Consider the following 18,259-nt stretch of genomic DNA (forward strand, 5'->3'; position numbering starts at 1 on the left):
GAATCAAACAATGAATCTTAACAGCTCTATCGAGATATAATTCACTTACCATAAAATTCACTGTTGTAAAGCACACAATTTGACGGTTCTTACTATATTTACAGAGTTGTACAGCCATCACCATGATCTAACTTTAGAACATTCAAAAAAATTTTATTGAAGTGTCTGTCATTGACCTATGCTGTTATATCAGTTTCAGGCATATACAACACAGAGATTCAGCAATTAATCTTAGAACATTTTTTATCACCACAAAGAGAAAGCTAGTTCCCATTAGCAGGTCCTCTCCATCCTCCAGTCCCTGGCAACCACTCATCTGCTTTTTATCTCTATGGAGTCGCCTCTTCTGGACATTTCATATGCATGGAATCATACAGCACGTTGCCTTTTGTAACTGGCTCTTTCCACTTGGCTTGTTTTCAAGCTTCATCCATGTTGTAACTTCATTTCTTTTTATGGTTGGATCCTATCAGGTGTGATTACACCATATCGTATCTGTTATCAGCTGAAACATTTGTGGTGTTCTCACTTGTTGGCCATTATGAATAATAATGCTATGAACATTCATGTACATGTTTCTGGACATGTGTTTTCAATTCTCTTGGGGACATACATAGGAGTAGAATTGCTGGGTCATATGGAAACTCTAGCATAATTGGATTTTGATCAGTTAGTTCTAGAGAGAATACTTGAGAATTCCTGTGGGATCGTGTCTCATCCAGTCTTAAGGCTTCAAGTCATGTGATTTCACTACCATGCCTTTTTCACTTTCACATTGGTTTCTCCCCCCCAGCCTGTTAGAGCTTCCAATGGCTTCCTGCAATGGGCATAAAAAATGAAAGGTATCAAATGACTCCCTGGTCTGGCTTCAGCTACACGTGCTACACCCCGCAACTCCTCACCTCCACCCTTTGTGTTGTCCCAGTCCTCATCTTCTTCCAAACACACAAGCCTATTCCCTGCTACAAACCTGTGTCTCTGCTCCTCACCCTTCAATTGAGAAGCTACTCCATCTCCCCTTCATCAGTGCACACTTGTTCTTTGGGCCAGTGGAAGTTTATTTTCTTCTAAGAAATAGCCCCTGAAAGTGTTAGCTTCCAGAGATCCCCGTGGTGCTTCTTGCATCTTATACTGCCTGTAGATCTCTTGTCCCGGCCACTGGAGTATGGCCACATTGAGGAGGAAAGCCACACCTCAAGCCGGGGAGAACAGTGGTTGATATCTGGACTCTGGAGCCAGGCTGGCTGCCCCTAATTCTTGATGCCACTTATGAACTTTCTGGTCTTGGACAAGTTATATAACCTCTATTAGTTTCCTCCTCTGTAACTGGGGAGCACAATAAGACCTGTCCCACAGAGTTGTTGTGAAGATTAACTGGGTGAATATGTACAAGGGACTCCAAATTTTATGTTACAAGTTATCCTTCAAGCAGTGTTTTCGGTCTGGACTGAGGACAGTCTAAGGAGAAGAGAGGCAGAACTTGCTGTTCGGTGTGACCTGCCCTATAGGACCATGTCCCTGCTGAGGCCCTGTCTGCATGGGCTGCATGTGTAGAGCAGAGGTGGCCACAAGATGCTCAGCATGGGGAAGAAAGTGGTGGAGAGAGGTGGCACAAAGCCAGTGCAATGGCTCTCTCTGCTTCCAGTCCCCACATGGCAGCTGGAGCAGTATTCCCAGGGCTGAAAGGCCATGATACCCCTCCCAGGTAAAACCATCCAAAGCCTTCCCATTGCAGTTGGAATGAAGTGCACAGCTTCTTTCAAGGGCACAGGCCACTCTGGACTTCTCTCTGTCCCTTAGACATATCTCATTTCTTCCTGAAACAGAATCTTCATCCTTGCTGCTCCCCCTCTGCTCTGAATTCTCTTCCCTAGATCATTCTCTCCTCATCATTCAAGTCTTAGATCAAACCTCATGTCCTCAGTGAGGTCTTAGCTAATTACCCTTGCATCAGTGGCCAGACCACCCCCCTTTCCAGCCCCTCTGGCATGCCCTCATGCATTTACTCTTTTTCCTTTTCTTCATGGTAGTTATCTTGTTGATTCATTTAAATGTTTATTGTAAACCACCACCACCCCTCACCAACACACACACATACACACACACACACACACACACACACACACACACACACACCCCAGTTGGGTACAGCAGGGCAATTGTTTGATCTCACTGTATCTGTAATGCCTTGAACAGAACTGGTCACAGCATTGGCAATTCATACTATTTATTTGTTAAATGAGAGTCCCTGACAGGATGGAAAGTGGTATTAATTGTGGAAGGAATGGTCCTTTCAGCCACAGCTTCGTGCACAGATAGCAGTCCCTTCCAGCAGCATGCATTCAGAGTGCAAAGCCCAGTGGTATACAGTTAGCATCGCCCATGATCCACAGACCTAGTCCTATGGAATCATCCATTTATTTGGTCCCTCCACTTTGAAAATAACACGGTGGGAGCGTTATAATTCAGATACACTGAAAAGAAGGAATGTGGAACTAGTCAGTCTTTCCACTCTGAAAATAGAAAAATGGGGCTCATAAATTGGGCGGGACAAGGCCAGATGACAACTCCGTCTTTTTTTGTATCCAGGCCGGTCAACATTGCCAAGACCTTGAAGTCCCCATGGCCTCAGTTTAGGGCAGTGTGCCACTGCCCCTGTGAATTCTCGCTTAGAGCAGGGGGCTCAGCCATGGCTGGGGAAAGTGAATCAAACTGAATGTCAAAATGAACATGTGCCAATTAGTAATTTGAAATCATCGCTTCTAATTCCAGATCATGGTTCATCGAAGATTACTCAGGATGCTGACTGCTATTCATAATATAGACAAAGAGACCATAATCAGAAAGCTGAGCCAAGGAAGACAGTCTATAGTAACAGGTAGAGCACGGCTGCCAAGGGCAGCAAAACTTTGACCCTAAGTCCTCTGAGCATAACTTTTCTGTATAATAAAGTTAGCTGCATAGACGTAAAACATTTTCGTAAATCACATCTATTAGGTCCTTGTTGGTTTTTTTTTAGTGGCCACTGTAATGAATCACCATAAACTTCATGACTTAAGACAGAACAAATGTATGATCTTATATTGTTGGAGGTCAGAAGTCTAAAAATCAAGCTGCCAGCAGGGCTGGCTCCTTCTGGAGGTCTGTTCCTGGCCTTCCCAGCTTCTGGAGGCCCGTTCCTCACATCACTCTGACCTCTTGCTTCATTTGTCACATCTCCTCTGACCCTGACACTCCTGCCTTCCCCTCACAAGGATTCTTTGACAACATTGGGCCCACCCGGATAACCCAAGATAATCTCCCAATCTCAAGATCCTTAACCTACTCACACCTGCAAGGTCCCTTTGATCGTGGAAGGTAACAAAGTCACAGCTTCCAGGGCACAGAATGTGTACCTCTTGGGAGGGGAGCTGCCATCAAGCCTACTGCCCAGGACTTGATTCAGACCTCCATGCCAGGTTTGGCTGAAATGCCTGCCCAACCGATAGTTAGCTAGGCCAGCTGACCCAGCCAAGTTGTGAAATCTGTGAAGTTTGGCTGTGGTTTGACTTCTTGTTTCGTGCCCTCAGTTCTCTCTCAACACCAGAGAGACCAGGATGGTCGACATTCATACTTGTTGACTGACTGGCTGCACTGAGTGTTGTCACAATTTAGCACTTGGACGTAAAGCTTTATTTTTATTTTTTTAAAGTAGGCTTCATGACCAGCATGGAGCCCGACACAGGGCTTGAACTCTCAGCCCTGATATCAAGAGTTGTCCACTCAAACAGTTGAGCCATGGAGGTGTCCTGCATGTAAAGCTTCTTATCTCATTTTATCTTCGCTACTTAAAGGAATTCCAGTCCTTGGATGCCCTGGGTTGACTAAGCCATTGGAGGCACACTCTCAATGGCTTTTGTTTGGGCTCCCATCACCATCTTCTTCACCCTGCAGCTCATATGCAGACCCATGGGCTGGCGCCAGTCCTTCCAAGCCCTTCCTGCCCTCCCTAGCTTGAACCCCTGAGCCTGGCTCTTCATTCTTCCTCTTTCAAGAGCTATATGGGTACTTTTTTCAAAACATTTTATTGTATTTTAATGCTCTTGGGGTGTTTTTCAGCCTGATCCAAGTGCTGTTTATTGAGTCCATCATGAGAGGCAAAAAAATACTTGCCATTCATCACAAAAGGGAGCGGGCTGGACTTCACCATGGAAGGGTGGACCAAAGGAGTGGGCTGGGGGGCAGCAGGTGCAGGGCTTAGAGTCCTATAGAGGACAAGCAGCCTGTCTAGTCCTTCACAGTGAACACACCCAGCAGCCACTGAGCATGACATCCAGTGGGACCCTGTCCCTCCTCATAAACAGTGCCCCCAAACCATGTCCAGGGCACAGGATCCACACAGCTCCAAGGGAAGGAGGAACTCTGGTGCCCAGGCTCAGAACCTGAGCACCTGCTCCTCTTCTTCCTCCCTTGCAAGATCTAGATGGGTATTTTGTTTTTCAGAGCCATTTTTTTTTGCTCTTTAATTTTGCTTTTTAAAAATTCCTCCTATGTTATTTTGATGTCCATTATTGATGTCTCTAATGAAGAAATTCTTGTTTAAAATATTGTAATATTCATCTGTGAATTATGTAAGGACCCCTGTAAAATGTCTTCATGAGCTTTTTCTCACATCATCTTTTTCTTTACTGACAAGGACAAAGAATATTCATCAGAGATGCTTTCATTAGGAATTGTAGCTTTTGGAAGTAAATAAATCTTTAAAAACTGGAGAAGAAGGGCACCTGTGTAGCTCAGTGATTGAGTGTCTTCCTTTGGCTCAGGTCATGAGCCCGGGGTCCTGGGATCGAGTCCCACATTGGGCTCCCTGCAGGGAGCCTGCTTCTCCCTCTGCCTGTGTCTCTGTGTCTCTCATGAATAAATAAATAAAATCTTCTTTAAAAAAAACTGGGGAAAGGGTAGGGTAAAGAACAAAAGAAAACTAGAAATGGGACCATATGCATGCACACACATATATATATATTCTTCTCCAAATGGCATGAGGCAAGTGCCCACTGATTGGTGTGTGGCAAATAAAGATGATGGTTTCACATACAAATACTCCCCATGAGCTCCCCTAAAAGTGCTCTTTTGTTTTCACCCACAGACAAAAATGCTTCCAGATACCTCCTGGGTCAGATCAGTCAAGATGATTACTCCAGCAGGTTCTCTGTGTCACCTAAGGAAGTGCTCCCCTTCGCCTTCCCGTCCTACAGTCCTCCTCAGAGCTCCAATGAGTTGGTGGGTGCTGTTATGCTGTGGGGTAGGGATCGGGCACCATCAAATGGTGGTTGTTAGGCAGATATCAAGGCAAGAGACCTACCTTAGTCTCTGTCCTTCCACTTCCTCCTGAGAGGCTCCCAGGGGACATCTTTGCCCAGGGACTCATGATCAGTGGGAAACCAGAGATCATTTACTGCCACATACCTGGCACCTGATACACCTGTGCAGAGCTCCCTGGTAACCTGGGCTGGGTGCTCCAGCCTGGAACCCAACAAGAGTCCCCTCCTGATAGCCCAGGAACAGGGCCTGAGAAACAAAGGGCAGATGGAGAATCTAAGAAGGCCTGGCCTCGGCAGGCAGGCCCTGCTCAGCTGGGCCCTCCTGCTTTATAGGCAAATGGAGATGCCAGAGAAGAGTGGCCCCCAGATCTGATGCTCAACTCAAGAGACTCACAGTTCTGTCTTTCTCTGGCAAGAGGTGTGACAGTTCATTTTCTTGCCTGTGGGCACAATGCTGCCCACCTCATTATTTTTGAGCAGTTCCCATCTTACACATTTCATTTGGTGCCTTAGTTCTACAAAGACTTCTCTTCATCAACTTAGGGTTGACGAAAGAATGCTCAGCACTCCTGTCTATAAAGATTTGTAGTTCACTCCATAGATACTTTATTTCATCAATTCTTTTTATATTTAGTGGCTTTGAATTTGGGAAATGTCATATAAGCAACGGCATACTAGCAATGTATCATATTACTTTAATGATGGTGTCCTTGGGCAGCCCGGGTGGCTCAGCGGTTTGGCGCCTGCCTTCAGCCCAGGGTGTGATCCTGGAGCCCTGGGATCGAGTCCCACGTCTGGCTCCCTGCATGGAGCCTGCTTCTCCCTCTGCCTGTGTCTATGCCTCTCTCTTTCTGTGTGTCTCTCATGAATGAATAAATACATAAAATCTTTTTTAAAAAATGATGGTGTCCTAGATTAGGTGAAGTAGAGTATTTATGGAGTATCCATAGTAAGTCAGACACTGTTCCAGATTCTCTGGATGACTGAAGCAGACAGCATGCAGGAAAATAGTGCTTTGGAGATTAGCCCCTATGGAAGGGTAGCAGTGGGAACCAGTGTGGACAGGGAGAAGGAGCACGGCTATTCTGGACAAAAGCCTCAGCTGTACTCATGAGGAGCTCCAAAGCTGGAATGAAGTCAGAGGACCTGATATTTATACCTTTGTTTCAACTTGTGATTGAAGGCAGGCTGCCCTAGGAAGGACACATAACCTCAGTGAGACAGCTCCCTTCAGCCAAGGCAACTCCTGAAAAGGACTGATCCTTGAAAATTGTTTTCATTAACAGGACGCCTCCAAGTAGGGGAACTGAATCCTTTAAGCCTGAAGGGGATTCTGGATGTCAGTGGCAGTACCCACAATAGTAGAAAATAAAAAGGGATCACATACACCACAAGACAAGGAGGAGAGGTTGGTCAACGCTGCCTCCATGCCCTACACATCAAGTAGAAACTGTGGTCACAGGAAGGTTACAGGATGTATGGCAATAGAAACACAGCTACTTTTGCTCCTCATTGATTATGTGTCAATGTTTTTGAATTTCCACATTTTAGGCTCCTGATGGCCTTGGACCAGTTCCAATTAAATCTTCAGAAACTCAAATCAAGCAGAGTTATTCCTTCCTCAGTCTGCAGGTCAGACTTGTCATATGATATTAATTAATGGATTTCTTATGAAGTAAACATAATATTCTTGAATTTATATCATTTTATTAGTTTTGTTCTATTATAGATTATACACCATAGCATACTACATGTATTTTTCTGCTGTTATTTTATGTATGTGCAATTATAACACATGTGATTTATGGAAACCAGGATCTTTACTCTGTGGATATACAATGTATTATGCATACATGAAGCTATCTGAACTACATTTATTAGCGATTTTAAGAAAAAACACAAGGTGAATTGAACAAAAGTTAGTCAGCCTTTCTTGATGTATATAGCCACTCCTGGTTTTGAAAATACCAATATTGCAAATTCACAAACCAGTGTTCCATGTATTTCTACAGGGAAGCCCTATGGTACACAAGAGTAATTGCAAATATACAACACGTGTGCTGATACCCAGAACAGGGACCTGGAGCAGGTCTGGGACTTGTACTAACATCCCTCCAGTGCTGGGCATACTAATAGTTCCCACAATGTGATATTTACAACATGGTGGTCATTTTCCTTTTATCATCATCAGGCAACTCAAAAATGTGGCTATTGAGAATTAAATCCCATTAATGGGTGATGAGTGTTTAAGAACATTCAATCAGTTGTCTTCTCTGACCTCTGACCTTAGGTTCCTCAACAGTACAAAATTAAAGGGTATCAGCCATTCTGTGTCCAGAAATCATCAACAAGCTACAAACCTCAAAAGCTTGCTCGAGTTCTGAAGCAAGGGGCAGAGGTAATATATCCCCACCTTTAAGAATTGCCCTCACATTTCCCCTCTTGTCCTAACATCAAGACTAACACAATGCTTGGTCCCTTCACAGGATGAGGCCACCATCATTACTCTGCCCAAGCAGGACTCTACACCCCAGCTCCCTGGCAAGACCTCGGTCTTGGGCATGAGACCACCTGACGCCTTAGCCATGTCTCCAAATTATGACCCGCTTTATATATTCGTAAGTGACCACTCAGCAAGTCTCGTGTTCTATGTTCCCCTGTTTCAGGACTTACTTTATAAGAAAACAGAAGCATGAATTAGGAATATTATTTCTGTTTTTGGAGTTACAAATATTCAACGGTATCTCACCTTTGAAGTTGCTTGCCAGCATTTATTGTTTGAAGAATATCAATGCTTTAGCCTTTTAACAATCTCAGCATTTATTAATGTTTATGACAATAGCTTTATGATCTTTTCTAATGTCATATAATTATATATATGATATATGTGTGTATATATGCATATAGACACATACATATATATATGGAGTGTTAAAAAAATAAGAAAGAAAAAAGAAAACACAATAGAAAGTAAAATCAGCCCAAACCTCATCACTCAGAGCTATATTGATCCCTGATTCTATCCTTGGCAGTGTGTCCCTTCCATACTTATGCTTCTGCCTTATAGATTTTCTGTTCCACTTCGTTTCTGTAGCCACACTCAGTTAACTTCCCTGAAGCACCTCCTAACCACGCCACCGTCCTGCTCCACATTCACTAACTCCCCATCTCCTTCTAAATTAAATCCAAGCCTGCGTGAGGCCAACAACAGAACCACCCCCTCTTCTCTGCACCCCTGCATAAGTCTCTGCCAAACATCACACACTTCCCTCCTCCTCCAGGCCTTCACTTATGCCAGCCTGCCCTAATGGGACACCCCCTCCAACCCTTATATTTCCTGTTACCCAAGTCCCAAATGAATGAAACCCAGACAGGAAATCTGATGAGCTTGTATGTAACAGTGAGATCACCAGTGAAATGCCATAGTCGTTGCCCAAGTTATGGTCTATGTTTTTATTTTATTTTTTTTAAGATTTTTTTTATTCATGAGAGACACAGAGAGAGAGGCAGAGGGAGAAGCAGGCTCCCTGTGGGAAGCCCAATGCAGGACTTGATCCCAGGACCCCAGGATCACACCCTGAGCCAAAGGCAGACAATCAACCACTGAGCCACCCAGGCATCCCTGTTTTTAAAGACAGACACACACATACACACAGTTCTGGAGAATCTTAAATACTAATTGAGAAAGTCTCTTTTTGAGACTCTCCAAATGAGAATCTGTATCTCTAGTGTGGACAGAGATGCTGATGGTCATACTCAAGGTCACTCAGCCAGTCAGTGCAGGAGTCATGGACTGCCTGTTTCGTGGCTGCTTCCCTCAGGGGCTCTTCCTCTGAATTTTGCTGCCTTCCTACTGAGAGCTGTAATGTTTGCATTGGGTATCATGAGGCATTTTCTCATAGTCTTGTTGGTTGAGAGGAGTGGCCTTGGAGACTTAGAATCTTGGAGCTGGGAAAACCTCACAGGATGTTTAACTCTGTGCTTTTCAAAGTTCCTTTAGTACAAGAGCCCTCCAGTCACCTGAAACTTGACATACGAAGTCAATATATAAAATACCTAGAGTCCCACTTACTTGCTGGGATGGCAGTGGGGTAGGGGGCTCTCCTGAGGACGATGTCCATGCTAAACCAAGGGGTCCTGCACAGCAAGGTTTAAAAAACACTCTTCAATCTCCTATCTACCACCACCACCCCCAGATTCATCTATTACCACTCCCTTACCATTCTTAAAGTAAGGAAACTGGTCTAGAGGAGTTACAGGAATTTTCCATAGTCACACTCATACTTCCTTAGAAAATATCAGCAGTTATTTATTAATTCATTAATTCCACAAATACTTAGAACATGCCTTAGGTTAGGAACCTAAGGTTAGGGGCAGTTCATCAAAGGGACACAACAATTCCAAATATTTATGCACCTAATGCCAGAGCTTCAAAATACGTGAAACAAAAACTAATTGAATTGCAAAGAGGGGGAAAAAAACAGACAAATCTGCAATTATGACTGGTGATTTCAACACTTCCCTCTCAATAATCGATAGAACAAGTAAATAGAAAATCAGTAAGGATATAACAGATTTAAATACCATTATCAATCAACTTGACCTAATTGGCATTGCTAGAACACTATCCCCCAAAACAATAGAATGCAGATTCTCTTCAAGTATAGACAGAAGGTTTGCCAAGATAGACCATATTTGGAACCATTAAACAAGGCTCAATAAAATTGTAAATATCCAGATCATATAAAGTATTTTTTCTGACTTTGAAGAAATTTAATAAAAAATGAATAGCATAAAGATATCTAGAAAATCCCCCCAAAATTTGGAAGCTGAATTAAATATTTTAAATATTTTAAAATAGCCTATTGTCCAAGGAAGACATCAAAAGAAAAACTGGAAAGTATTTTTAACTTAATGAAAATGAGAACACAAAAAAATTTGTACGAAATTTATAATGCTATACACCTACATTAGAAAATGAGGGTAGAACTTAATGTCCTCAGCCTCCCCTTTAAACTCAAAAAAGAACAACAGATGAAATCCAGACTAAGCAGAGAAGAGAAGTAATAAAGATTAGATTGAGGGCAGCCCTGGTGGCTCAGCCGTTTAGTGCTGCCTTCGGCCCAGGGTGTGAGCCTGGAGACCCAGGATCAAATCCCATCTCGGGCTCCCTGCATGGAGCCTGCTTCTCCCTCTGCCTGTGTCTCTGCCTCTCTGTGTGTGTGTCTCTCATAAATAAATGAATAGAATCTTTAATCTGAAAACCAATGAAATAGAAAAAAGAAAAACAACAGAGAAGCTAGTTCTTTGAGAAGATCAATAAAATGGATAAACCTATAATCTAACAGATTAGGGGGAAAAAGATAAAAGACATGAACTACCACTATCAGGAATGAAAGAGTCTACAGATATTAAAAAGATAATAAGTTCATATTATAAAAAACTTTATGCCAGTAAGTTCAACAGGTTAAATGAACAAATTTCTTAAAAGGCACAAACTATTAAATCTTATTCAAGACGGGATTGATAACTCTACTAACTCCATATCTATTTAAAAATTGAATTTGGGGATCCCTGGGTGGCGCAGTGGTTTGGCCCAGGGCGCGATCCTGGAGACCCGGGATCGAATCCCACATCGGGCTCCCGGTGCACGGAGCCTGCTTCTCCCTCTGCCTCTCTCTCTCTCTCTCTCTCTCTCTCTCTCTCTCTCAATCTGTGACTATCATAAATAAATAAAAATTTAAAAAAATAAATAAATAAATAAATAAAAATAAAAATTGAATTTGTGGCACACGGCGGGCGGGGGGGGTGCTCCAGACGGAGGTGGCTGTGCCCCATTCCCTTCGGGAGAGGCGGCCCCCGGACTGCGGGCCCAACAGCACAGAGCCCCGGATCCCAGAGCACCCAGCGGACAAAGCCAACAATCCTGCACTCTCCCTGGACCAGGGTGGAGGCAGGGAGGGCACAGGATGGCGAGGACTCTCCTGCCACTGGGCGCCCCCAAGCTGTGCAGATCAGTGAACCACACTGGCCCCCGGAGCACCTAGGCCAGTGCGGACTGGGAGACTGCAGTTGGCTACACGCGATGAGCTGACTCCAGAGCTGGAAATCTGGCTGCTGCCAGTGCTGTTTTTCCTCTTTGTGCCTTGTGCCTGGGAGAGGCAAGGCCACCAGGGAACAGAGTCCTCAGGGGGTAAACAGCTCCCACTGAGCCCGGCACCCAGAAGGGGGCGGGGCATCTCCCCCAGGTACACACACCTGAGAATCAGCACAGTAGGCCCCTCCCCCAGAAGACCAGCTAGAAGGACAGGGGAAGAGCAAGTTCTTGACCAAGCAGTGCTGGATAGCTCCAGGACTGAGGGAAAATAGTATATAGAACTAGAAGGTCCTTTTTTTCCCCTTTTCCATTATGACTCATTTTTACATCAAACTAAGAACTTCCAATATTTTTTCTCCTTTCCCATCTTAACTACAATATTTTACCAGCTCTTCATTTTTAAGTTTTTTTCCTTTTGACTTTAATATTTCTACAATTACATGTGTTACATATATTTTTCACTTCTGAATTCCCTTCAACATATTCAATTTAATTTTGGTAGATATATGAGACAGGGGTTTTTGTTCTTTTGTTTTCTGTTTTTTCTGCCTCGTTTTGGTTTACAATGGTTGAAGTTAGCACCTTCTAAAACACGACCAACATACACCTAGAACCAAGTGGAATACTGCACTGTTGCAATCTGTGAGATTATATTCTCTCTTCCTTCCCATTCTGCCCCCCTCTTTTATCTTGTTTATGTTTTTGTCAATGTTGGGCTTTATATAAGTATTGCTGGTTTATATAAGTGTGAGATTAAGCATCTTCTAACAGACAAAATACACTCAGAACCAAGAGGATCACCCTCTAGGACTCCTCAAGTAGACTACATTCTCTCTCCTCTACCACTTCCTCACCACCACCATCTCCTCCCCTTATTTTTTCTTTTTCCTCTTTTCTTTATTTCTTTTTCTTTTTCCTTTTTCTTCTTTGTTTTTAGGTTTTGGCTTTTTATTTTTACTACTTTGTTTTAAAATTTGTTTTTCACATTAATGGTCCTTTTGTTTTCTTTTTTTCTTTTTTTCTTTTTTTTCCCTGGTCTCTGACCTCTTCAGAATCATCTAGGATGTATTTTACTTAGGTCGTGGTTGATATTTTTGACTTAGCCTGCTCATACAGCCACTCTGCACTGGACAAAATGACTAGAAGGAAGAATTCACCACAAAAGAAAGAACTGGATACAGTACTCTCTGCCACAGAGTTACAGAATTTGGATTTCAATACGATGTCAGAAATTCAATTTGGAAGTCCAATTATAAAGCCACTGGTGGCCCTGGAAAAAAGCATAAATGACTCTAGAGACTTCGTTACTGCAGAATTGAGACCTAATCAGGCTGAAATTAAAAATAGATTAAATGAGATGTGATCCAAACTGGATGTTCTAACTGTGAGAGTTAATGAGGTAGAAGAAAGAGTGAGTGACATAGAAAACAAGTTGATGGTAAGGAAGGAAGCTGAGGAAAAAAGAGAAAAACAAGTAAGAGCCCATGAGGAAAGGCTTAGGGAAATAAATATAGCTTGACAAGGAAGAATATACATCTAATTGGGATTCCAGAAGAGGCTGAGAGAGAGATAGAGGACCACAAAGTATAGTCAAACAAATTATAGCTGAGAACTTCCCAAATCTGGGGAAGGAAACAGGCATTCAGATCCAGGAGATAGAGAGGTCCCCCCCAAAAAAATCAATAAAAACCATTCAACATCTCAACATTTAATAGTGAAACTTGCAAATTTCAAAGATAAAGAAAAAATTCTTAAAGCAGTGCAAGGCAAGAGATTCTTAACTTATATGGGGAAAAATATCAGATTAACAGCAGACCTCTCCACAGAGACCTGGCAGGCCAGAAAGGGCTGGCAGGATATATTCCAGGTACTAAATGAGAAGAACATGCAGCCAAGAATACTTTATCCATCAAGTCTCTCATTCAGAATAGGAGAGATAATGAGCTTCCAAGATAGGCAGAAACTGAAAGAATATATGACCACAAAACTGGCCCTGCAAGAAATATTAAGGGGGACCCTGTAAAAGAAAGAAGTCCAAAGAAACAATCCACAAAAACAGGGACTGAATAGGTATTACAATAACACTAAATTCATATCTTACAATAGTTACTCTGAACATAAATGGGCTAAATGATCCCATCAAAAGACACAAGGTATTGGATTGGATAAAAAAAACAAGATCCATCTATATTCTGTCTATAAGAGACACATTTTAGACCTAAGGACACCTCCAGCCTGAAAATAAAGGGGTGGAGAACCATTTACCATTCAAATGGTCCTTAAAACCAAACTGAAGTGGCAATCCTCATATGAGATAAATTAAAGTTTATACCAAAGACTGTAGTAAGAGATGAAGAGGAACACTATGTCATACTTAAAGGGTCTATCCAACAAGAGGACCTAACAATCATGAATATTTATGCCCCTAATGTGGGAGCCGCCAAGTACATCAATTATTAACCAAAGTAAACAGATACTTAGATAATAATACACTAATAGTAGGAGACTTCAACACAGCACTTTCAGCAAATGACAGATATTCTAAGCAGAACATCACCAAAGAAACAAGGGCCTTAAATGATACACTGGACCAAATAGATTTCACAGATATATACAGAACTTTCCATCCAAATGCAACTGAATACACATTCTTCTCAGAAGCACATGGAACTTTCTCCAGAATAGACCACATACTGGGTCACAAATCAGGTCTCAACCAATACTAAAAGATTGGGATTGTCCCCTGCATATTTTCAGACCACAGTGCTTTGAAACTAGAACTCAATCATAAGAAGAAATTTGGAAGAAACTCAAACATGTGGAGGTTAAAGAGCATCGTACTAAAAGATGAGTGGATCAACCAGGAAATTAGAGAAGAATTAAAAAGATTCATGGAAACTAATGAAAATGAAGATACAACTGTTCAAAGTCTTTGGGATACAGCAAAAGCTGTCCTAAGAGGGAAATACATAGCAATGCAAGCATCCCTCAAAAAATTGGAAAAAAACTCAAATACACAAGCTAACTTCACACCTAAAGGAACTGGAGAAAGAACAGCAAATAAAACCTACACCAAGTAGAAGAAGAGAGTTAATAAAGATTCAAGCAGAACTCAATGAAATAGAGACCAGAAGAACTGTAGAACATATCAACAAACCAGGAGTTGGTTCTTTGAAAGAATTAGTAAAATAGATAAACCCCTATCCAGTCTTATTAAAAAGAAAAAAGACTCAAATTGATAAAATCATGAATGAAAGAGGAGAGATCACAACCAATACCAAGGAAATACAAATGATTTTTATTTAAAAAAAAAGATTTTATTTATTTTCTCATGAGAGACAGACAGAGAGAGAGAGAGAGAGAGAGAGAGAGAGGGAGAGGCAGAGACACAGGCAGAGGAAGAAGCAGGCTCCATGCAGGGAGCCTGACGCAGGACTCGATCCCAGGCCAGGATCACACCCTGGGCTGAAGGCAGCACTAAACCACTGAGCAACCCGGGCTGCCCTACAAATGATTTTTAAAACATATTATGAGCAGCTATATTCCAACAAATTAGGCAATCTAGGAGAAATGGATGCATTTCTGGAAAACCACAAATTACCAAAACTAGAACAGGAAGAAATAGAAAACCTGAACAGGCCAATAACCAGTGAGGAAATTGAAGCAGTCATCAAAAAACCTCCCAAGACACAAAAGTCCAGGGCCAGATGGCTTCCCAAGGGAATTATATCAAACATTTAAAGAAGAAATAATACCTATTCTATTAAAGCTGTTTTGAAGGATAGAAAGGGACAGCATACTTCCAAACTCATTTTATGAGGACAGCATCACCTTGATTCCAAAACCAGACTAAGACCCCCACCAAAAGGAGAATTATAGACCAATATCCCTGATGAACACAGGCAAAAATTCTCAATAAGATACTAGCCAATAGGATCCAACAGTACCTTAAGAGCATTATTCACCATGACCAAGTGGGATTTATCCCCAGGATGCAAGGCTGGTTCAACATCCTAAAACAATCAGCATGATAGATCACATCAACAGGAGAAGAAACAAGAACCATGTGATCCTCTCAATAGATGCAGAGAAGTCATTTGACAAAATACAGCATCCATTCCTGATTAAAACTCTTCAAAGCGTAGGGATAGAGAGAACATTCCTCAATATCTTAAAAGCCATTTATGAAAAGTCCACAGGGAATACCATTCTAGATGGGGAAAAACTGAGAGCCTTTCCCTAAGATCAGGAACACAACAGGGATGTCCACTTTTACCACTGTTATTCAACATAGTACTAGAAGTCCTAGCTTCAGCAATCAGACAACATAAAGAAATAAAAGGCATTCGAATTGTCAAAGAAGAAGTCAAACTCTCTCTCTTTGCAGATGACATGATACTGTATATAGAAAACCCAAAGGACTCAACCCCAAGATTGCGAGAACTCATACAGCAATTCAGCAGAGTGGCAGGATACAAGATCAATGCACAGAAATCACTATATACACTATAGTGTATATATACACTATATACACTAACAATGGGACTAAAGAAAGAGAAATTAAAGAATCAATCCCATTTAGAGCTGCACCAAAAAGCATAAGATACCTAGGAATAAACCTAACCAAAGAAGTAAAGGATCTATACCCTAAAAACTATAGAACACTTCTGAAAGAAATTGAGGAATACACAAAGAGATGGAAAAATATTCCATGCTCATGGATTGGCAGAATTAATATTGTGAAAATGTCAATGCTACCCAGGGCAATTTACACGTTCAATGCAATCCCTATCAAAATACCATGGACTTTCTTCAGAGACTTAGAACAAATTATTTTAAGATTTGTGTGGAATCAGAAAAGACCCTGAATAGCCAGGGGAATTTTTAAAAAGAAAACCATAGCTGGGGGCATCACAATGCCAGATTTCAGGTTGTACTACAAAGCTGTGGTCATCAAGACAGTGTGGTACTGGCACAAAAACAGACACATAGACCAATGGAACAGAATAGAGAACCCAGAAATGGACCCTGAACTTTATGGTCAACTAATATTCGACAAAGGAGGAAAGACTATCCACTGGAAGAAAGACAGTCTCTTCAATAAATGGTGCTGGGAAAATTGGTCATCCACATGCAGAAGAATGAAACTAGACCACTCTCTTGCACCATACACAAAGATAAACTCAAAATGGATGAAAGATTTAAATGTGAGACAAGACTCCATCAAAATCCTAGAGGACAACACAGGCAATACCCTTTTTGAACTTGGCCACAGTAACTTCTTGCAAGATACATCCACGAAAACAAAAGAAACAAAAGCAAAAATGAACTATTGGGACTTCATCAAGATAAGAAGCTTTTGCACAGCAAAGGATACAGTCAACAAAACTCAAAGACAACCTACAGAATGGGAGAAGATATTTGCAAATAACATATCAGATAAAGGGCTAGTTTCCAAAATCTATAAAGAACTTCTTAAACTCAACACCAAAGAAACAAACAATCCAATCATGAAATGGGCAAAAGACATGAAGAGAAATCTCACAGAGGAAGACATAGACATGGCCAACATGCACATGAGAAAATGCTCTGCATCACTTGCCATCAGGGAAATACAAATCAAAACCACAATGAGATACCACCTCACACCAGTGAGAATGGGGAAAATTAATAAGGCAGGAAACAACAAATGTTGGAGAGGATGCGGAGAAAAGGGAACACTCTTACACTGTTGGTGGGAATGTGAACTGGTGCAGCCACTCTGGAAAACTGTGTGGAGGTTCCTCAAAGAATTAAAAATAGACCTGCCCTACGACCCAGCAATTGCACTGTTAGGGATTTACCCCGAAGATTCAGATGCAATGAAACGCCAGGGCACCTGCACCCCGATGTTTCTAGCAGCCATGTCCACAATAGCCAAACTGTGGAAGGAGCCTCGGTGCCCATCAAAAGATGAATGGATAAAGAAGATGTGGTTTATGTATACAATGGAATATTACTCAGCCATTAGAAACGACAAATACCCACCATTTGCTTCAACGTGGATGGAACTGGAGGGTATTATGCTGAGTGAAGTAAGTCAATCGGAGAAGGACAAACAGTGTATGTTCTCACTCATTTGGGGAATATGAATCATAGTGAAGGGGAATATAAGGGAAGGGAGAAGAAATGTGTGGGAGATATCAGAAAGGGACACAGAACATAAAGACTTCTAACTCTGGGAAATGAACTAGGGGTGGTGGAAGGGGAGGAGGGCGGGGGGTGGGGGTGAATGGGTGACGGGCACGGAGGGGGACACTTGACGGGATGAGCACTGGGTGTTATTCTGTATGTTGGTAAATTGAACACCAATAAAAATCAATTTATAAAAGTAAAAAAAATAAATAAATAAAAAATAAAAAATAAAAACTACAGAACCCTTCTGAAAGAAATTGAGGAAGACACAAAGAGAATGAAAAACATTCCATGCTCATGGATTGGAAGAACGAATATTGTGAAAATGTCTATGCTACCCAGGGCAATTTACACATTCAAAGCAATCCTTATCAAAATACCATGGACTTTCTTCACAGAATTGGAACAAATAATCCTAAGATTTGTATGGAATCAGAAAAGACCCCAAATAGCCAGGGGAATATTGAAAAACAAAACCAATGCTGGGCATCACAATGACAGATTTCACATTGCTTTTTGTATTACAAAGCTGTGATCATCAAGACAGTGTGGTCCTGGCACAAATAGAGACACATAGAACAATGGAACAGAATAGAGAACCCAGAAATGGGCCCTCAACTCTATGGTCAACTAATATTTGACAAAGCAGGAAAGAATATCCACTGGAAAAAGGACAGTCTCTTCAATA

General features: G+C 41.8%; 1 protein-coding gene across 1 annotated transcript in view; it reads left to right on the forward strand.

Annotated features, from left to right (window-relative positions):
* CFAP221 (cilia and flagella associated protein 221) overlaps positions 1-18,259 on the forward strand; it is a 101,255-nt gene that overhangs the window by 58,705 nt on the left and 24,291 nt on the right. The window contains exons 14-18 of the mRNA XM_055316399.1: positions 2,773-2,878; positions 5,126-5,259; positions 6,852-6,932; positions 7,591-7,698; positions 7,787-7,918. Coding sequence (XP_055172374.1) covers positions 2,773-2,878; positions 5,126-5,259; positions 6,852-6,932; positions 7,591-7,698; positions 7,787-7,918 — 561 coding nt within the window. The remainder of the gene's footprint in view (positions 1-2,772; positions 2,879-5,125; positions 5,260-6,851; positions 6,933-7,590; positions 7,699-7,786; positions 7,919-18,259) is intronic.

This window comes from Nyctereutes procyonoides, unplaced genomic scaffold (assembly GCF_905146905.1).
Source record: "Nyctereutes procyonoides isolate TBG_1078 unplaced genomic scaffold, NYPRO_anot_genome, whole genome shotgun sequence".
Taxonomy (NCBI): Eukaryota; Metazoa; Chordata; class Mammalia; order Carnivora; family Canidae; genus Nyctereutes; species Nyctereutes procyonoides.